This window comes from Brassica rapa, chromosome A09 (assembly GCF_000309985.2).
Source record: "Brassica rapa cultivar Chiifu-401-42 chromosome A09, CAAS_Brap_v3.01, whole genome shotgun sequence".
NCBI classification, from domain to species: domain Eukaryota; kingdom Viridiplantae; phylum Streptophyta; class Magnoliopsida; order Brassicales; family Brassicaceae; genus Brassica; species Brassica rapa.
The window spans coordinates 36600218-36618758 of record NC_024803.2 but is presented as its reverse complement, the minus strand read 5'-3'; the positions used below and the strand labels follow the sequence as shown (position 1 = coordinate 36618758).

General features: G+C 39.0%; 6 protein-coding genes and 1 long non-coding RNA gene across 11 annotated transcripts; 4 read left to right on the top strand and 3 right to left on the bottom strand.

Annotated features, from left to right (window-relative positions):
- Nucleotides 1–86: 86 nt before the first annotated feature.
- On the top strand, nt 87–3706 carry LOC103841728 (serine/threonine-protein phosphatase PP2A-4 catalytic subunit). The gene is made up of 11 exons (XM_009118281.2): nt 87–316; nt 820–876; nt 1005–1088; nt 1359–1430; nt 1633–1704; nt 1947–1987; nt 2335–2401; nt 2696–2887; nt 2994–3083; nt 3165–3272; nt 3349–3706. The coding sequence occupies exons 1-11, from the start codon at nt 224–226 to the stop codon at nt 3412–3414; spliced, it is 942 nt and encodes a 313-aa protein (XP_009116529.1). The 5' UTR covers nt 87–223; the 3' UTR covers nt 3415–3706.
- On the bottom strand, nt 426–928 carry LOC117128220. The gene is made up of 2 exons (XR_004451469.1): nt 655–928; nt 426–466 (listed from the first exon to the last, which is right to left on the bottom strand). It is a non-coding gene; the product is annotated as an uncharacterized LOC117128220 (long non-coding RNA).
- On the bottom strand, nt 3522–11992 carry LOC103841725 (eukaryotic translation initiation factor 3 subunit C). The gene is made up of 4 exons (XM_009118279.2): nt 10360–11992; nt 9666–9740; nt 8021–9568; nt 3522–7318 (listed from the first exon to the last, which is right to left on the bottom strand). The coding sequence occupies exons 2-4, from the start codon at nt 9690–9692 to the stop codon at nt 6584–6586; spliced, it is 2310 nt and encodes a 769-aa protein (XP_009116527.1). The 5' UTR covers nt 9693–9740; nt 10360–11992; the 3' UTR covers nt 3522–6583.
- LOC103841726 (F-box/FBD/LRR-repeat protein At4g26340) lies at nt 4349–6303 on the top strand. The gene is made up of 6 exons (XM_033278521.1): nt 4349–5197; nt 5280–5414; nt 5504–5609; nt 5882–5889; nt 6009–6072; nt 6125–6303. Exons 1-6 carry the CDS (start codon nt 4349–4351, stop codon nt 6301–6303), a joined length of 1341 nt encoding a protein of 446 aa, XP_033134412.1.
- Nucleotides 11993–12332: 340 nt separating the features above from the next.
- LOC103841724 (EEF1A lysine methyltransferase 1) lies at nt 12333–13852 on the top strand. The gene is made up of 4 exons (XM_009118278.3): nt 12333–12932; nt 13018–13176; nt 13250–13331; nt 13411–13852. Exons 1-4 carry the CDS (start codon nt 12588–12590, stop codon nt 13563–13565), a joined length of 741 nt encoding a protein of 246 aa, XP_009116526.1. The 5' UTR covers nt 12333–12587; the 3' UTR covers nt 13566–13852.
- A 181-nt stretch (nt 13853–14033) lies between these two features.
- Nucleotides 14034–17090, top strand: LOC103841723 (rhomboid-like protein 15). Of its 2 annotated transcripts, none has more exons than XM_033280109.1 (13): nt 14034–14263; nt 14723–14888; nt 14977–15280; nt 15371–15403; nt 15492–15583; nt 15671–15744; nt 15827–15921; nt 16002–16071; nt 16151–16332; nt 16418–16458; nt 16544–16611; nt 16689–16763; nt 16848–17090. In XM_033280109.1, exons 1-13 carry the CDS (start codon nt 14240–14242, stop codon nt 16851–16853), a joined length of 1230 nt encoding a protein of 409 aa, XP_033136000.1. In that variant the 5' UTR covers nt 14034–14239; the 3' UTR covers nt 16854–17090. The 2 variants fall into 2 exon arrangements, with proteins under 2 accessions (XP_033136000.1, XP_009116525.1); XM_009118277.3 differs by having other exon boundaries at nt 16418–16460; nt 16552–16611; nt 16848–17072.
- LOC103841722 (universal stress protein YxiE) lies at nt 17085–18366 on the bottom strand. 4 transcript variants are annotated; one of them, XM_033280157.1, is made up of 4 exons: nt 17876–18366; nt 17657–17775; nt 17427–17545; nt 17085–17337 (listed from the first exon to the last, which is right to left on the bottom strand). In XM_033280157.1, exons 1-4 carry the CDS (start codon nt 18102–18104, stop codon nt 17241–17243), a joined length of 564 nt encoding a protein of 187 aa, XP_033136048.1. In that variant the 5' UTR covers nt 18105–18366; the 3' UTR covers nt 17085–17240. The 4 variants fall into 4 exon arrangements, with proteins under 4 accessions (XP_033136048.1, XP_033136049.1, XP_009116521.1 ...); XM_033280158.1 differs by having other exon boundaries at nt 17657–17763; nt 17876–18362; XM_009118273.3 differs by having other exon boundaries at nt 17867–18232.
- Nucleotides 18367–18541: the final 175 nt, after the last annotated feature.

The following is an 18541-nucleotide window of genomic DNA, read 5'->3' as shown; positions in this document are numbered from 1 at the left end:
ATGTTTTCATTAATCAAGAAAAGCCCCACTACAGTTATAGAAAAAAGAGATTTGTTTCTAAACATTGAGGGTATTAAAGTAAATTGACGACAAGGCTCGAAAGGCTACTACAAACTCCACTCGCCACTCAACCTCACGCGCCCCTCTCATTTTCGATTGCCTCTCACTCTGCGAGAGAGAGCGAAAAGGCGAAGACGACGCAGAATCCAATCCAATCCAAGCAATGGGCGCGAATTCGATTCCGACGGACGCAACTCTGGATCTCGATGAGCAGATCTCTCAGCTCATGCAGTGCAAGCCTCTCTCCGAGCAACAGGTGCCCCCGATTTCGTTTCTCATCGTTTAAATTGGATCCGTACACTATCCATGATTGGATCTCTGATTTTTGTTTTCAAATGAAAGGTTGATCCTTTTTTATGTATGAGTATGTGATTATCCGATTTGATTTCTGATTTGTCTAGAAGACCTTCTGGGCTAAGTAGTGGTCGACGTATGTGTATATATATCTCTCTCGTGTGTTCATTTCAGTTTCTGAATTGGTCACCCAAAAATATCTTTTTATGTAGATGCGTTACTATGATTTACAATTGGGGTAAAACAATGAAAGTAGTTTTCAAGTAGTTTAAGAGAGAGGTTGCAACTTGATAAAAAGACCTTCTTGAGATGATGATACGAGGGAAAACTGATCAATATCTGTAGAAAGCTCTTATCTACCTGTTTGCTGCTTATGTCAAGATGTTGTCTCCATTATGTTATGTTTTTTTATATTAAATATTAGTGTCACTCATACTTATGCAGCTTTTGTTTTATTTTCTTTAGGTTAGAGCATTATGCGAGAAAGCTAAGGAGATCTTGATGGATGAAAGCAATGTTCAGGTTTGTTCCTGATCTTGCGTCTCTTGGTTTCCCATGTGGAAGATTGTGTAACCAGCCTAAATTCATTATAAGCAGATATTCATTTTGCTTGCTTTACCTAATTTTTATACATGACCTGAATAATGCAGCCTGTCAAAAGCCCTGTGACAATCTGTGGTGATATTCATGGACAGTTCCATGATCTTGCAGAGCTTTTCCGTATTGGAGGAATGGTATGATCTATAACACTTGCTGATAATATGCATAATGGCCGTTAAGATTTAACATTTTTGTTTTTTTTATTATTCAGAATTCACCTTTCCTAGCAATGATTAGTTCTGACTGCGTGATACAAATTCTGAGTGCTTGCTTATTGAGTAATCAGAATTATTTGGAGCCTTGACTCAGAGGATATATCTAGATATACTGCTTAGATTTTTTTTTTCTGGTTTTAAGTTTTTTTTGTTGTCTGATGAATATGTTTATCTTACGCTCTTTTGCAGTGCCCTGATACCAACTATCTATTTATGGGTGATTATGTCGATCGTGGATATTATTCCGTCGAAACTGTTACGGTATTGACCTTATACCATCTGCATATCTCCTTTTTGTTCAATAATCATAATTATCTGATATCCTAGGAAAAAAATACATCTTTTGCCTTTTTATATCAAACCTCATGTGTGTATACTGTATATTCTCTCTTCCTAATGTTTATGTAGTTTTTATAAGATTTACGATGATGATACACTTCTTACATTTTAATTTCATTTCCAGCTGTTAGTTGGCTTGAAAGTACGGTATCCTCAGCGAATCACTATTCTTAGAGGAAACCATGAAAGTCGTCAGGTAAAGTCTCTACTTGTACTTTCACTCTCTGATTATGTATTGACATGTTTTTTTTACTGTCTTGTGTCACTGAAATCTTAGCCGATATTCATTCATAGTTACAATTTATTTATGTATTGTCTATGATACAAATATTTACATGCAGTTAAAGCGCTTTCCTATCTTCTGTTTGCTGTACTTTTCTGTCCTCCAACTTTTTATCTGACTCATGGTTTATTACACTTTTTTTTTTAATCTGGCAGATTACTCAGGTGTATGGATTTTATGATGAATGCCTGCGCAAGTGAGTCTCCAACATCCTTATCGTTTCTGCTAACTCACTTTTTACTCATGTCACGATACTTCTTTTTCACTAGTAGTCTGCACGTCGCTTTGCTTTCGGTTGTTACTGCTCTTGTGTTTGCATGGGAGACTATTAATTTTCTCTTGTTTCGTTAGCTAGTTGGTTTTAATCGTCCGGAATGATATTGCTTTGTTCATTTGACTGTTCTCAGTGGTAGTCTGTTTGCATACCTTTGTTGTTTGTTAGTGCCCATCAAATACATGACTCTCCTCCTTATACGCCTGTACGAAAATCTTTTGGGTTATTTCGTTTGCAGTTTGGTTAACAAAGCTTCCTTGTACTTTCAGGTATGGTAATGCGAATGTTTGGAAGATATTTACTGATCTCTTCGACTATTTTCCACTGACAGCCTTGGTTAGTATATCACGTTGCACCTTTATATACTAATATATGATATAGATGACTCAATATTCGATACTGTCAAAAGATTGGCTTTTAATGCAATTGCTACTTCAGTTTGAGATGGTTTCTATTCTGCAATGCTGTGAATGTGATATAAATTGCATTTGCTACTTACACTTTCGAGAGCCAAGAGTGGATGTTTTAAAAATATAATTTGTCTAGTTGAGTTGATGGTGTTTTCTAAGACGTTTAGTTCGAGCAAATAAGGAGGCTATCCATCTCATATCATATGTGTCCTGTTTGCAGGTGGAATCGGAAATATTCTGCCTTCACGGTGGATTGTCACCGTCTATCGAGACCCTTGACAACATTAGGAACTTTGACCGAGTTCAAGAAGTTCCACATGAAGGACCGATGTGCGACTTACTATGGTCTGATCCTGATGACAGATGTGGGTGGGGAATCTCTCCTCGTGGTGCCGGATATACATTTGGTCAGGTATTGAATCACATAGCCTCAGTTTCAGAAGCTGCCCTGAATCTCATTTTTCTTTGTTTGTTCCAGATAAGTGTGTAATTCTTTACTTTCTTTTTTGTTTCCATAGGACATTTCCGAACAATTCAACCACAGCAACAGCTTAAAACTTATCGCTCGAGCGCATCAACTGGTTATGGATGGATTCAACTGGGCACATGTAATTCAATCAAACTTTTTTCCCTGCATAGACTAGCCTAACCTGAGAATCTTTACTCACTGTTATTATTTCTATTGACAGGAGCAAAAGGTGGTTACTATTTTCAGTGCACCAAACTATTGTTATCGTTGTGGAAACATGGCCTCTATTCTTGAGGTCGATGACTGCAGAAACCACACCTTCATTCAGGTATCTCGCAAGCTATGTTCATTTTCTATCTCTGCAGAAGAAGAAAAAGACTAATGAAGACTAAATTGTGAAACAGTTTGAACCAGCCCCAAGGAGAGGAGAACCAGATGTGACCCGAAGGACACCTGACTACTTCCTATAAACAAAAGTCACCTCCTCTCCAGCTGCAAAGTCCGGTTGTTGGTTTTTTGAAGATCTCTGGCTTATTCCATTTGGCAACGCCTTGTCTTCTGAGTGAGGTTGCGTTTCTTTGAAATCGATTTAGCCTTCTACCTTGGAATAGTGTAATATAGGCAATGAGGTCAATGAACTATAAAACCTAGTCCCATGAATGTTTGTGTTTGGCTGAAATTATTTAGCTCCCTTCTTGCATCAGAATCTATTTCTTGTGAGATATTATTTTGACTTAATTTCATGTTAATTCTTTCCTTCAATTTATGCTTTTTACACTGTTTTGATCCAAACATGACCAATATATGTTCTTTAAAGCCACAACAATGGAGACTGGTCAATGATAAACAGGGGCATTTAAGATTTTATATTGCAAGACGATGATAACTGTTTCACAAGTTAATGTAAGAGACTACCAAAGGAACCAACCAGTCTGCTTCTTCTTCTGTCTTTATCATCTCCAAAACACTCTCAAGAATCAATCACCTTATATTTCGGGTACTGCACAAGTAACAACACAGTAATCGAATACTCACTAATGAGCAAAACCCTAATTACTCCTTCGTGCCGTGCCTTTCAAGAATCCCATCATGTACCGTGCCCCTATTAATAAATGATTTATTTAACACACAAAGGTTTCACAGAATGAATGAATCACACATGTTTAAAATAATAGTAATAATAATCATAATCCTGATTAATTACAGGAAAATAAAATAAAAAAGGAAAATAAGATTTATATCAGTGAAGAGGAAAACTACTCAAATACATTTATGCAAAGTATGCGATTCACTAAAAAAAAGGAATATCAACCCCATTGTTTAATAGGAAAACAAAAAAAAAGTTATCGACTTCTATAAGTAGAGAATGCGTGAATTGTGATCTCTATTCGAAAATATACAAACATGGACATGATCAGTCAATTGTCAGATGACTTGCTCATCCGAATACTGTCACGTGTCCCGACGAAACATGTCATGGCCACATGTTGTTTGTCGAAAAGATGGCTGCGTCTTTGGAGTTTAGTTCCAAAGCTTGATTATGCCGATTGCAGCTACAGTAATGAAAACTATGCGACCTTCACGCAGTTTGTTTACAGGTCATTGATGTCAAATAAGGCACCGGTTCTAGAGACCTTGGATCTCAATCTAGGTTCCAAGTGTCAAGCAATAGATGTTGGTAATTGGATTGAAACCGCAGTTGTTTGTCACCGTGTGCAAGCGATTATAGCTATCATCCATCCTTCTAATGAGAGAGGGACCATGATCAGCTTGCCGAGTAGCATGTATACATGTGAAACACTAGAAACCTTGGAACTCTATGATTGCTTTCGTTTGGATGTTCCTTTTTCTGTTCGACTCCCGTCTCTGAAAACTTTGAAACTTGTAGATGTGGATTACGCAGACAACAAGGTGTCGTCTCTTACAAGGCTTTTATCCGGTTGTCCTAATCTTGACTTTCTCCTTGTGCACCATGATAACCTGGACGTGGCTCTCATGGTGCCTCCTTCTCTAGGGAAATTGATCATGTATAATAACGGAAGAAACCAAAAGGGTAGCGGGTTTGTTATAGATGCTCCGTCTCTCGTGTGGCTTTACGTTCGAGATGATGTCCTTTACGACTTCCATCAAATTGAGCATATGCCTAACTTAGAAGTTGCACATGTTGAAATGACTTTTGCAGTACGTAACCACAAGTTTCTGAAAGCTTTTACTTGTGCCCGCTCGCTTACCCTATGTTTATCCTTTTTAGAGGTACGTACATTAACACCATATATATGTGTGAACTAAAAGGAATGGAATGTTTTTTCTTCACTTATGTTGTTGTTGTGTACAGGTTCTGTCTCCTTGTGGCATGATCTTCCACAATCTCGTTGATCTGACACTGAATACATGTGCTCAAGGTTGGTGGGATCTTGTCACTCGTATGCTCCAAGATTCTCCCAAGCTAAGATCGCTCAAACTCACTGATGTAAGCAAGCGTTTTTTTTTAATAAATAATTATGATTTTTTTATCACCTCCCGATATGATTGATGTTAGTGTTTGGTACTCTTCATTAGGAACATCAGCTTGAATTTACTAGTATAGAAACCCCGGAGAGCTGGAAGCGACCGAGTTCTGTTCCCGAGTGTTTCCTGCACAGTTTTGAAATTTTCGAGTGGAAAGGTTACAAAGGGAGACGAGGAGATTTAGACATGGCCACATACGTTATAACGAACGCTACTCGTTTGAAGAAATCAAAATTCTCGTCACAACCCCATGATGATTCGGAGGGAGATAGAATACACCGCGACTTGAATAGTTTGCAGGCGGCTTCACCTCATCTTATGTTCTTGTCCCAAGAAAGAAACAAGAGGCAAAGAGTAGAAACATAAAAGAATTAGGTCTTGCTGCTAGTTTGATTTTTTTTTGTTTAAATATTTATGGTTTTCATTTAGGCAACCAGGTCAGTGAACTAAATAAACACCATGAATATTTGTGTTATTCAGCTACCTTCTTAATCATGAATCTATTTCTTGTGAGATAGTATTATTTTGACTTGATTTATGTTATTCTTTCGTTCAGCTTCTGCTTTTACACCGTTTTGATACAAACATAAGTTCTTTAAAAGCCACAACAATGGAGACTGGTCAATGAAAACAGTTGCACGAACTATTCTATATTTTTTTTTGATAATCCAGGTAATCTGAACACCCTGGAGGGAACCCGACTAGCGCCTACGTACACCTCCGCAGAAGGCATCCTGGAGAGCTGCCTTTATCACCCTATTTTAATCGACGGTGGCCAGCAGAATTCGAACCCGGGTCCGTATTGGGGCCAAAGCTCCCTCAAGACCACCGGACCGTCCACACTTGGTTGAACTATTCTATATTACCAGCCAATGAAAACTGTTGCTACAAGTTTATGTAAATAGCTATTTAGCCACAAAAAGAAAGTTAATGTAAATAGCTAGGGAAAAGACAAAAATAAATCCAAAGAGGTCAAAATCTCTTAACCACAAACAATAAAAACCAAAACAGAACATAAAAGTAGAACCCATCTGTTTCCTGGTGTCTTAAAACAAGTTTGAAGAAAAAGATTGACAACAAAGTCTTAGGATGTCTCTAGTCCTTTGGCTTTTAAATGTGATCAAAGTAAGTCTACGCGCGAACAACTCGGTTGAGACTGACCATAGGGCTCGTGCCGTCCATCTGCATTCCCCTGTTCTCTGTTCCACCACCTCTTCCTCCATATCCACCGGTCCTAGCCTCCATTGCTCTTTCATTACTCTCCGCAAGAACAGCAAGTTTTTCTATTAACTTGAAAGCCAACGTTTGCAACCTGTTGTGCTGGACATCGTGGAAGAGGATGCAATGTGTAGGTTGGTCCCAGTATGCATGGAGTTCTTCACTGATCATCATCTTGCTCACGATGCTGTGGACTTGGTTCTCAGAGAGACCAAACATCTTAGCAAGATGATCTAGACGTAGGGACTCGTAAGAGGCTGAGTATGTTAAGAGATAAGTCTTCAACGCCTCCTCTTTGACCCTAGCCTTCACCATATCAAGAACGGTTTCGCGATTCTTGAGCAGTTTCCATATATCAAGAGAGCTTAAAACCTCAACAGCCTTTTCGAAGTCTCCTTTGGTGAGAGCTCGAGTTGCTGCCATGACATGGTCACGGACGTTCTCAGGAGGAGCAGTGAATGCTTGCCTCTCGCTGATCTCAATCAGGCGACGGAGATTCTTGCTAATCACCTTGCGTCTGGCATCATGAGAGTTGGCTGACATGTTAGGGACTTCCAATAGCATGGCGCATATGAGATGAACAGCTTCAAGAAGCTCAAGGTTTATGTGCATGTGATATGGCATCTGTCGTCTCCTCTCCAATCTTTCCTGGCAGGACCAAAAGGATGTAAAACAGTTAGCTATAATATAGATATCAAATGAAATTATAACATAGGCCAACAGTGTAGCACTCTTATATGAATAATGACGATCAATATGGTAAAAGCTAGGAGAACTCCATGCAAGCAGGTTGATGATATAATGTCATTCTAATATTTATGTTGAAGCTAACTGTTTACATGCACCGAAGTAATTAAAATTGTCCAAATTCTCCAATATTTTTATGCCAATAACCCAAATTGCCGATTTAGCCTAAAAATCCCTAATTATCCAACATTTTTTAACTATATTATCTAAAATTAGTCGAGGAATAAAACTAGACCCGAAATTTTATCGGTTCAAATCTAGCCGGAAACCAAAATAACTGAAACCGAAACCAAACCGAATTTTATAACCGAAAGATTCCTAAATCTCTAGAACCAAAAAAAACAAAAAAAAAAAACAAAATGTTTGAACGTCCTGACCTAGTAAAAACGATTATTTATATAAACTATAAGCTAAAATTTAGATCATAACCACAAAGATTAGCCGAAGAACAAACTCTATATGGTAAAGAACTTCTTTAATTTCATCACTACATGGAACTACCAGGATCAAAGAGAAGCTTTAGGCTACATCTAAGGTCTTAAGATTATAACAAGTTATATGAACCTACAGAAAATATTGTGTACTACAAAGAAAAATATGTACCTGTTCAGGAGTCTTCTCCTTTCTACTTTGGGAGACACCTTGAGCAAGCAATTCCCTCGCCCTTTGACCAGAACACAGCTCAGAGAGGCAGCTTTGAGCCTCGGTAAACATTCCAACTCGAAACGCGCAAAGACCAAGCTGAGCCATCGATCTGTTAAAGAGGATCTGCGTTGACATGTCCATATGCTGAACATTGTCCTGAAGATGACTCATCAGCAACAAGTCCCTAGCAGTCCCGAACTTGTCCATTAAAGAATGGTGGTAGATATCACATAAAATCGCACGTGCTTTGGTCCTTTCATCTCCATACTTGTAAATAAGTGAGACGAGACCATCCATCATAGCTCGACTACTCTCTGCAAAAGTAGGCTTACGAGGAACAACAGGTCCAGTACTATCATCTTCTTGCTCAGCCAGTTTCCTCATAGCGTCATAAACTTCCTGAGGCTTGTAGTAAACTGACTCAACTCGTCTTAAAGCCACCTTTGCCGCAGATTTAAAGTCACCACACCGCTCAAAGTAGACTTGTATGTTTTGAGCAAGAGCTAACAACATCGGCTCATCTCTCAATCTCTCCACATACTCACGCGCATGAGGATCAACGCTCTGCAAACTCTTGAAAAACTCAGTATCTATCCTCTCCACGAATGCAACAAGGTTCCCCCAGACACGAATCTTCCCATCATAGTCTTCTGGTCTCGAAGTTTCGTTCTCGTCAGGCTCAACCGCGTCGTCGACAACGATGTTATCGTACTTGACAAGAACGTCAAGTATCGTAAACATGTTGTTCACACACTTCTTCCAGACGTCGATAGGCATGTGTCCGCTAAGACCAGGATTCACATCGAACTGTGCGGAGACAAGACCGAACAAGATCTCGAGTTTCTGCGCTGGAGTTTTGGCCAGTCTCATCAGGTGTGTGAGCTGATCAATCAGTTCAGATCTAGCAGTTCCTTTCCTTCCACGTGCAGACACAACTTCTTTGAGTTTTTGGTTGATCCATTCCCATGTGATCTCTTTTGGATCCTTATTACACAACTCTTCCTCTGATACCTTCGCTTCCTCGGTTTCCGAAGACTCTCTATATTTATTGATCTCTTCTTCATACATCTTATTATTCTTCTTCAACCTCTGTCTCATTGAGTTCAAAGCCTTGGAGTTACTGTGGCTCATCTCATTCTTTGCTTCCAGAGTAGTTTCATTTAAGAAGTCTTCCAACATGACAAGGGTTTTGATGTACAAGACTGGAGCCTTCACAGCCTCTTTAATCCTCATAACTTTCTCCAGCTGCTTGTTGATCTTGTCAAAGTTCTCTAGTAGACTAACCCAATTATTGACGTTCATCGCATGCTTCATCTGCTCAGCGGTATGGACCATCTCCTCAAAACGCTTGTCTTTGCCTGGCTGAACAACACGTTTAGGGAGATCACCGTCATCAGTGTCACTGCCACCTGGAAGATAACGAGATGCACCACCAGCAGTATTGGTATCTTGAACCTCATCTAACTCTTCCTCGGTGCTACTTCCATTGTCACTTTCACTTCCAGGCTGGTGGTGAACAATGTAACACAATGAAAGTAAGTAAAACCAAACGGGTAAGCCAATAGACTAAGTTATCGAAAAGTATACAAGGTTTGAGAGAAACCTTAGCAAATAACTTCGAATTCAACATCTTTCTTAGCGGGAGAGGTAAATGTTAGGCAGTGGAAGCAAGGAGAATCTACATTCCACATAAGACATTCAAAAACAAAATCACATTAAAAAAAGCAATGAAAATGAAATGAAAAAGATAAAACTAACTACTAACACCCTTATTCTTTTTTTTTTTGAAAAACAAAAAAAGAACCCTTATTCATCACTCAATTTCCAAAATCTGGATCAACTCATCAACGGCACATTTGGCTTGCATAATACTATTGAAACGATGATGTCTCAATAACTAGGCAAAAAAATGGCAACTAAACAAGAAGCATGATCAAATGAATATTATAGACATGAAACAAATTAAATCCAGAAAAAAATACATATATTTGTGTCACTAAACCAATGAACAATAGAAATTTTCTCAGATTTCATACAAACTCTTTGACATTAGCATTGATTCAAATATGAAAGCAACTAATACACCAATCTTATTTGAAATACGCTAATGCATTCATCAAACAATCATCAAACAAGAAACTAAAAGTGGATCTGCATCATCACACCAAGCTTCGATAACAGAAGCACAATCTAATCAACAAGAGTGAACAATATATGTATATCTTCAAGACAAAAACATTCTGAAGGCAATTCAAAGGGTGCAATGAGCAAGACATAACAAAAACTAAGAAACTCACCTGGAGAAAAGAAACTAGTTTGAGAACGGCACCAAAGGTAAGAGTGGATGCAGCCAAAGCTTAATAAAGAACACGACTTTAGGGTTAGGTTTTTCTTTTGTGGTTTCTCTAAGGACCTTTTGGTAACTTCACATCTTGTCTCTACCAGTCGTTTTAATTTTTAAACACAGCTTTTGGTTTGGTTTGATATATTTTGATTAGCATTTGTCTACGTACATTAAAAATCAGCTGAGGAGTAAAATTCATTCAAGGGACATCAAGTCATCAACTTTATATGATTTAGTAATTGATTAAAAATAATCACACGACAAAAATATGAAAAAGATAATAACAAAAAGGTGACTTGTAGAACAAGGCAGGCTCTACAAGGCAGGCACACAATAAGAAGATCATATTTCATTCAAGCCCTTTAGTTTCGGCACTTTGTGCATTCATTAGCGAGTGACAGGGTCGTACATAACAAAAAAATATTCAAGCTTAGTCACTTCATTACATGGTGAGCATTTGCTTCGTATATATATATAGACCTAAAGACTCTCGAGTTCTTGAACCAAAGGACCTCTCCAAGAGTTGTTCCTCGTGATCTAACCGGGGCAAAAGGAGATGGGTTTGAAAAGCTTGAAGCTCGTGGAGATGGCTGAGCTTGTTCAAGAACCCTAAACTGAAGCTCTGATGGGTAATCTCTCATACAACTGATGCTAGGCCCTGCACCAGTACTCCATCTCGAGTGTAGCCTCTCAGCTAATTGGTAAGATTTCGTTCCTTTGTGTGAGTCTATACGTTTCATTATCTTCTCCTTTGGGACAGGCTTCTCGTATTCCTCAATGTCTTCATCGAGGAAAGTTTTGAAAATGGAACCTTGTTAATGTTTGTATACATTATCTTAGACACGCTTAGGACAAAAATACACTTTGCATCTGGAGGACCTTCTTTTGTGACCAGAGCTATCCCACTTTGCTTATAGATTAGTTTGCTATTCTCAATCACAACTTCATATGCCTCTCTTCCAGTCTGTTCTTAAGAAACAATAGAACATTGGTCAGGAGCATATATAATCGGTCTACTAAGCACAGTAGCTCACTGGACCAAGATACTTGATGCTTTGTTAATATAGTTTTGATCTTGGTCATCTTTCATGGTTCAATTCTTTTCCTTGTATGTCAAGCCTATGTTAGCTCGTAAAATGTATGTACTCCTGATACTGTCACACTTTTTGGTTGTTGAATAGCAAACCTACCAATAGAAACCGGGTTGGTTACTGTCACAATGGAGCCAGGCATGATAATAGAACCGAAGATTGTGGCCATAGCGCTGTCGAGAACCAATCTGTTAAGCTAGAAAAATTAAGATCACACATGGCTTTACACAAAACTTAAATACAGTCACAAGCAAAAAAAAAGACAAATGGTACAGGAATATTCTTACTGCCTCAACCCTCAAACCAGTGTTGCAAAGCCAACTTCCTAGCTTTCTCGTCTTTTGACAAGCCTTTACCCACCTAAGGTACAAAAAATTGTCAGTCATGAACTGAAGAGCCCATGAGCCAAAAATGATTCCTGAGAAGAGGAGAAAGCGTACGAAATCTCATTAATGGCACCAGTCTAGGATTAGATGGGAACATGAGGGAAAACAACAACGGTGGCCATTTCTGATTTGGAATTATAAATAGCTTTTCAATTTGACCCCCCAAAAACATATTATAATACAATTCACCAATTTTTACTAATTTTGTAAAGATACAATGTTTGTTTAAGAAAAAGAATACATTTATTAATTAAAAAATTTCAGATAAATTATAAAGAATCACCATGTTTTCATATTTTAAACAGATATGTACAAATTTGAATGAAATTTACATAAAACTCGATTTTCATAAATTCTGAAATTATGTAACTTTGTCTTGATATGAAAACATGACAGATGTGTTTTATACGATTAAAGTAGATAATTTGTATTTTATTTTTTTTTATAGTAAGTGGTTGATATTTTTTTTTTTTGAACAACTATAAGTGGTTGATAATTTACTTTTAAATTTGTGTGGTTAAACACAAGACAAAGTTCATGGATTTCTTGAGAAAATATTTAAAACATTGGGGACTATTTATGAAATATCTGTATAAACGCAAGCAGAACAGAACAAGAACCCTAGTCTCTCTAAACACTCACTTCGCCGTGTCCGTTTAAGTCCTCTCCTTGTATTCGACTTACTCCGACCCTGAAACCCAAAAATGGAAGGAGAAGATGAGCTCCAGACACCAAACGGCGCCGTTTCCGCTCAACTAGACAGAGATCTAGAAGACGACGATCCGTTAGTGTTGAGCTCTCAAGCACTGGCGGCGCTCCAGGAGTTTCTAGCCGACCAGAACAAAACCGACACAATCACGCCGCCGCCGTCCACCGTCGACGGAGGAGATAAAGTGGAGCTAGTCACTGAGGACTGGAGACTAAGCCAGTTCTGGTACGAACCTGAAACGGCAGAGACTGTAGCTGAGGAAGTGGTTACTCTCTCAAGTAGATTCTCAAACTGCAGAGTCGCTTGCATCGCGTGCCCTACTCTTTACGTGTATCTCAAGGTAATACAATACATCAGTTCTTGATTAAAGTAAGAGACTGAATTTGTATTTGAAACTGATTCTTTTGTTGTTTGTGATGAGTCAGAAGAAGGATCCGAGTCTACATGTGCAGTTGTTGGAGTACGATATGAGGTTTGAGAGATATGGAAGTGAGTTCACGTTTTATGATTACAACGAACCTGAAGAGTTGCCTTTGGAGCTTAAACATTGCTTCCATATAATCGTTGCAGATCCTCCTTACTTGGTAAAAAGTTTCTTCAAGTTGTTAACGTTTCTAATAAGCAGATTAGTGATCGTGATTTGGTTATGGTTGGCAGAGTAAGGAATGTCTGGAAAGGGTTACGCAAACGGTTTCGTTTCTGGCGAGTCCAGTGGATTCTTTGTTACTTCTTCTCACAGGTACAATGTGTTTTCTCTAGTCGGTTTTTATGTTTAGTTAACATTTAGCTGAGAGGTATTATTATTACGTCTTTGGTAGGAGATGTGCAGAGAGATAGGGCGGCTGAGATGTTGGGTGTTAGGCCTTGCGTGTTTAAGCCTCATCACTCTAGCAAACTAGGAAACGAGTTTAGGCTGTTTGTAAGTTATGATCCAGGTACCAGACTAGGGGGCTTGGAAGAAGCAGACATCTAGCTGTGAGTTGGTTCTCAGGTGTATCAACCCATAGGGAGTAAGGTTCGGTGGCGGAGAACGCTCATGTCTTCCACCAATGGTCATCTCATTTCTCAACTGTTCTTGGAGTATTCACTGTTTGATCGTTCTCTATTATGTGTCTTTTTGCTGCAACCGCTGGTTTTCATGTATGATTTGGTCTTATCCAACAGTTTTGCTGTTTTGGTGAAAGCTCTGTTGTTGAGATATGAAAGTGTTTTTGGTTATTGATATTTATTACATTATTATAAAAAAAAAAAGTTATGATGCTTGTAAGTTGTAACAAAGTGAAGTTGATTCACAAAGAGATCGATGATCCAATCATTAGTATACAAAACAGAAGCGGTCGATTGTGTTTGGATATTGAATCTTAGCGTAAATTGTAGAGTTTTCATCTTACCTCTCATCTCCATGTTCCCAACCTTTTATCATTTCGAATAATGAAAATGGACAGAAAAAAAAAAATCTGGTTCGATCCGGTTAGACCCGGTTCGCGAAACTTTAAGCAAGACGGAAATAATAAACCGGGCGAAGAGTTAAGATCTCGAGAAGAGTCTTTACGGTGGGGGAGAAGTAAAGCTTACTACATGGTCGTCGTCGAAATTCAAATAAACATAATCAGCAGAGAAGAGGATTGATTCGTCGCGACTTTGAAGATGAGGCCGAACATTGTTACCGAGGTTAGATCTGCTAAATCTCCCCCTTCTGCTCAACTATTTTCTTGAATCGTCATCACAAATCGCCGAGAAGCTCTGCTAGTCAACAAGAGCTATGGCTGATAGCTGAAATCCACACGGCTGGTTGTTCGTTCGATAGAATTAACTCGTTTTTTAATTCGATTCAGCTTAGCTTTTGTGGCGAATCGTTTGCTGTAGACTGTAGTAGTACTTCGAGTTCTGAATCTAGTAATTAGAACTTTCACCCGTTTGAATATTAAAGCACCACCATTCTACTGAAAATGGGATCAATCAGAATAGTGAAATAAAGTTGATTAAAGGGTCTAATAGGTTTCTATCTCTAGCCAGGTAGAGATTCGGACAAAGGTTTAGTTATAAGTTATTACTAGTAGTAGGGGTCTTATATAGTTATGGAATCAGATACTCGTTTGTGATTTGCTGTGGGTTCTTATTTTCTTGTAGGCTGGGGTTCAAACAAGAGTTTCACAATGGTGGAATGCAATACCTTTCCTCACCTCTTCAGTGGTTGTAGTCTGTGGAATCATTTACCTCATATGCCTCTTAACTGGATACGACTCTTTCTACGAAGTCTGCTTCTTACCCTCTGCAATTCTATCGCGTTTCCAAGGTATCTTCTCATAGTGTTAAGTCTTATACGAATTGTCCTGGTTTGTTTTTCCTTTGTTCATTCTTTTACACCGTTATCTTCTATGCAGTTTATAGGTTTTACACGGCCATTTTATTCCATGGATCGATGCTTCATGTGCTGTTCAACATGATGGCGTTGGTTCCTATGGGATCCGAGCTTGAGAGAATCATGGGATCTGTCCGCTTGTTTTACCTCACGATTTTGCTGGCAACGACCAATGCCGTATTACATCTTCTTATAGCATCACTGGCGGGATATAATCCTTTCTATCAGTATGACCATCTCATGAATGAGTGCGCGATTGGATTCTCTGGGATCTTGTTTTCTATGATTGTCATAGAGACGAGTCTTAGTGGAGTCACCTCTAGGAGGTTAAGACTTTTTTATAGCTATTTTAATAATAATTTTGGCACTTCCTTTGTATTCATGAGGCATCTCATATATCTTTTTCTTCTGTGTAGTGTGTTTGGTCTCTTCAACGTGCCCGCTAAACTGTAAGCTTATTGTCTTTCTTGTCGGGTTGTTAATGTTCACTTTCTTTCTTTGTTGCACATATGGTGTAAAATTTGTATCCATTTGCAGATATCCATGGCTCTTGTTGATTGCATTCCAACTTCTCATGACAAATGTTTCACTGCTTGGTCACCTATGTGGCATCCTCTCTGGATTTGCATGTATGATATTCTACCTTTTTCATTGCCTTTGGCTTTCTAACCTGAAGTTTCTCGGATAGATAATTAGTTAGTCGCTTTGGATTTCAGATTCTTATGGCCTTTTCAATTTCTTGATGCCCGGCTCTTCATTTTTCTCCACCATTGAGTCAGCGTCCTGGATGGTAAGTATTTTCTTGAACCTGCAATAAACATGTCTCTCTTTGGATTGATCATCGCTCACTCAGATTCTATGTTCCTTTTCAGGCAAGCTGTGTAAGGCGACCCAAATTCATTATGTGCACTGGTGGAAATCCTTCCAGCTACATGCCCACTTATTCTGTACAAAACACTACATCCAGGTGCGAACCTCTTAACTACGTACTAAAAAAACTGAACTGCTTGCCTAGAGAACATTGTAATGACAATGTTCTTTGAACAGTGGTTTCTCCACAGGAAATGCTTGGAGATCCCTGTCTTCATGGCTGCCACAGAGGGAAGCATCTAATCAGGTAAAATCACGCTAACCTTGTCTGCCATTTCCTTTTGACTTGGTGGGTGTATGATCTAACCATACTACTTCACATTTAGTCGTCTGAGGATAGTAGATTTCCGGGAAGAGGTAGAACTCTTAGCGGTACTGCCCGTGATCCCACCCCTCCAGCTGGAGAAACAAACCCAAACCTCCATGCTAGACTCTTGGAAGATAGCACTCCTGACCGCCTTTCTGATGCAACCGTGATTGGCATAGCAGAGCCAATCCCCGCCGCAAGGTATTTAGTTTCTATGATGTATAAACTTATCAGATTACTATGCATCATTCCTTCAACCTAAGCTGCTTTTGTGAACCTTTTTCAGACAGGTGCCAATAGCAAATGCAGCAGTCCTGCCTCCATCCCAAGTTAGTTTTAGGGCTTAGATATTCGCCTTAGAGCTGAACCCTTTCAAGGAATCTAGAAGTTTTTTTCTTCTCATTAAACTGTTAAACGCAGGGTCGTGTTGCTGCTTCTGAAGAACAAATCCAGAAACTCGTTGCCATGGGCTTTGAAAGGGTACGTTTCTTTGATTTTATACCAATAATAACAAATAGCTAAAAATGCATGTTTCAAAATCTCTGGGTTTGATTCAGACACAAGTGGAGGTTGCACTCGCTGCTGCCGATGACGATCTAAACGTAGCTGTGGAGATCTTAATGAGCCAACAGGTAGAAACGTGTACGAACCAGAGTTCTATATTTTGAGTTTGGTTAATGCTAACGAAGAAGTCATTTAACTTGGTGACAATGCAGGGCTAACACATACCAAACAGCAAAGTACATTGGCGTGTATCGTAACGTTCGTCTCTCTCGTTCCATGTTTTACTCGCATTTAGAAACTGTATAGCACGTCCCTTTTCTCTAAGAAAGTTCTTTAACCAAACGATCAAACCGGTTTTCCGGTTTGGAATCTATATGAAAGAAACATGAATCAGTTCGGCTTTGGTTTGGTTAACTATTTGTTTCGAGTCGTTGTGATTGCAATTACAGTGAAAAGGAATGTGTACCTGACGCTTTTTTATTTTTGTTCATACAAACTGGATAAAATAGAAAATAGTCGTCACATTCCCACAAAAGAAAAAAAAGTAACTAGTCACAGATATGGTGGTTTCCTCACTTGCTCGTACGTTCATTGGTATTGTACTACTACTTACTAGTCGAGGTTTCTTTAGGTGGTCTCACAATGAGAACAGGGCATTGCGCATGTTGAACACAGTAATCACTCACACTCCCTAGAAAGGCCCTGCATGTAATATCCCCCAAATCAAACAAATGTTCAACACATTTGACCAAAAAGTTCTCGAATATATACAAAATGAAAAGGTTGTAAACCTTTTGATCATGCCGAGTCCACGGCTACCAACAACAAGAAGATCCACGTGATTTTGCTCGACCGCTTGGCAGATCATCTCCTTTGGATCTCCTTCCAGTATCATCGTTTCAGTCTTCACCTACAAAACCCCAAAAACAAACTCCAGATGGTCTTCTCAAATCTCAATTCATCCAATGTAAACCCATAAGATGTTGTTATATTATTGTTTTGTGAGGGTATGTAGACATACACATGTTCTGAGATCACCGACCATTTTGGCACGACACAACTCCAACGCCGGTGTGAACAAGTTGGTGCTCTGCACTCCTGCTTTCTTCATTAATTCAGGAACTGAATCTGTCGCCGAAGCTAAGAGTTTTCAAAACACCCCTCAATAATTCAAATTTTTAAAAGTGAATAAAAAGAAATAAAATGAGAAGCGTTGGTTGTTTTTTTTCACCGGTTGCACCAGAAGGATTAACATGAACCAACGTAAGCAAACCGCCTTCTTGATCGGTTTCCGGTTCGGCACTCATAACATCTTTGAGATGTTCCACTGCCCATTCCAACGCATAGAAGCTATTCTTGCTTTCATCTATCGCAACCATTACCTTCAACTTCTTTTTGTTCTTCGAGCTCGCCGTCGTCTCCGTCGTTGTCGTGTCCACACCAACCGCATCAACGTAAGTCTCTTCCATTTTTTGTCCTTACGTTTTCAGAATTGCTACTATTCGGCTACACTTTGATTTGTATAAAATGTTGTGCCGTGTGTGTCACGTGATGCTAGTGTGAATACTGCTTAGGTGGAAGGTGAAGTGCGTTGACATATGTTTATGATGGATTTATGGATGGACACATCTCATTTTGTGATGGAGACGTGTCTTATTACTGACGTAGACAATTGTTAATTCATAGTGGAGGAAGCTCGCTTTTGAATATTCATTGTATCATATTGGTTTAATTTTGATGGTGTGTATTACCTCGCATATGCTTCTAATAGTGACCCGTACTCAGATTTTGTTCCATAAGCAATAAGTAACACTTCTTATTGGAAGTTAGCGACGAACAGTTTGGCAGAAGCTGATGCTGTTTGATGATTTTTCTTAATAGCCATGGACTCATCGATCAGTCTTAC

Excerpts from the sequence above, each read along its gene's own strand:
- LOC103841728 (XM_009118281.2), top strand. The coding sequence starts at position 224 with ATGGGCGCGAATTCGATTCCGACGGACGCAACTCTGGATCTCGATGAG. Across the intron at positions 877-1,004 it reads TGGATGAAAGCAATGTTCAG|CCTGTCAAAAGCCCTGTGAC; the intron begins GTTTGTTCCTGA and ends TGAATAATGCAG. Across the intron at positions 3,084-3,164 it reads ATGGATTCAACTGGGCACAT|GAGCAAAAGGTGGTTACTAT; the intron begins GTAATTCAATCA and ends TTCTATTGACAG.
- LOC103841726 (XM_033278521.1), top strand. The coding sequence starts at position 4,349 with ATGGACATGATCAGTCAATTGTCAGATGACTTGCTCATCCGAATACTG. Across the intron at positions 5,198-5,279 it reads TATGTTTATCCTTTTTAGAG|GTTCTGTCTCCTTGTGGCAT; the intron begins GTACGTACATTA and ends TGTTGTGTACAG. Across the intron at positions 5,415-5,503 it reads GATCGCTCAAACTCACTGAT|GAACATCAGCTTGAATTTAC; the intron begins GTAAGCAAGCGT and ends ACTCTTCATTAG.
- LOC103841725 (XM_009118279.2), bottom strand. The coding sequence starts at position 9,692 with ATGTTGAATTCGAAGTTATTTGCTAAG. Across the intron at positions 9,569-9,665 it reads ATTCGAAGTTATTTGCTAAG|CCTGGAAGTGAAAGTGACAA; the intron begins GTTTCTCTCAAA and ends GTTCACCACCAG. Across the intron at positions 7,319-8,020 it reads AGGAGAAGACTCCTGAACAG|GAAAGATTGGAGAGGAGACG; the intron begins GTACATATTTTT and ends TGGTCCTGCCAG.
- LOC103841724 (XM_009118278.3), top strand. The coding sequence starts at position 12,588 with ATGGAAGGAGAAGATGAGCTCCAGACACCAAACGGCGCCGTTTCCGCT. Across the intron at positions 12,933-13,017 it reads CTCTTTACGTGTATCTCAAG|AAGAAGGATCCGAGTCTACA; the intron begins GTAATACAATAC and ends GTGATGAGTCAG. Across the intron at positions 13,177-13,249 it reads TTGCAGATCCTCCTTACTTG|AGTAAGGAATGTCTGGAAAG; the intron begins GTAAAAAGTTTC and ends TATGGTTGGCAG.
- LOC103841723 (XM_033280109.1), top strand. The coding sequence starts at position 14,240 with ATGAGGCCGAACATTGTTACCGAG. Across the intron at positions 15,404-15,491 it reads TTCAACGTGCCCGCTAAACT|ATATCCATGGCTCTTGTTGA; the intron begins GTAAGCTTATTG and ends ATCCATTTGCAG. Across the intron at positions 16,333-16,417 it reads GAGCCAATCCCCGCCGCAAG|ACAGGTGCCAATAGCAAATG; the intron begins GTATTTAGTTTC and ends AACCTTTTTCAG.
- LOC103841722 (XM_009118273.3), bottom strand. The coding sequence starts at position 18,104 with ATGGAAGAGACTTACGTTGATGCGGTTGGTGTGGACACGACAACGACG. Across the intron at positions 17,776-17,866 it reads TAATCCTTCTGGTGCAACCG|CTTCGGCGACAGATTCAGTT; the intron begins GTGAAAAAAAAC and ends GAAAACTCTTAG. Across the intron at positions 17,338-17,426 it reads GGACTCGGCATGATCAAAAG|GGCCTTTCTAGGGAGTGTGA; the intron begins GTTTACAACCTT and ends TATTACATGCAG.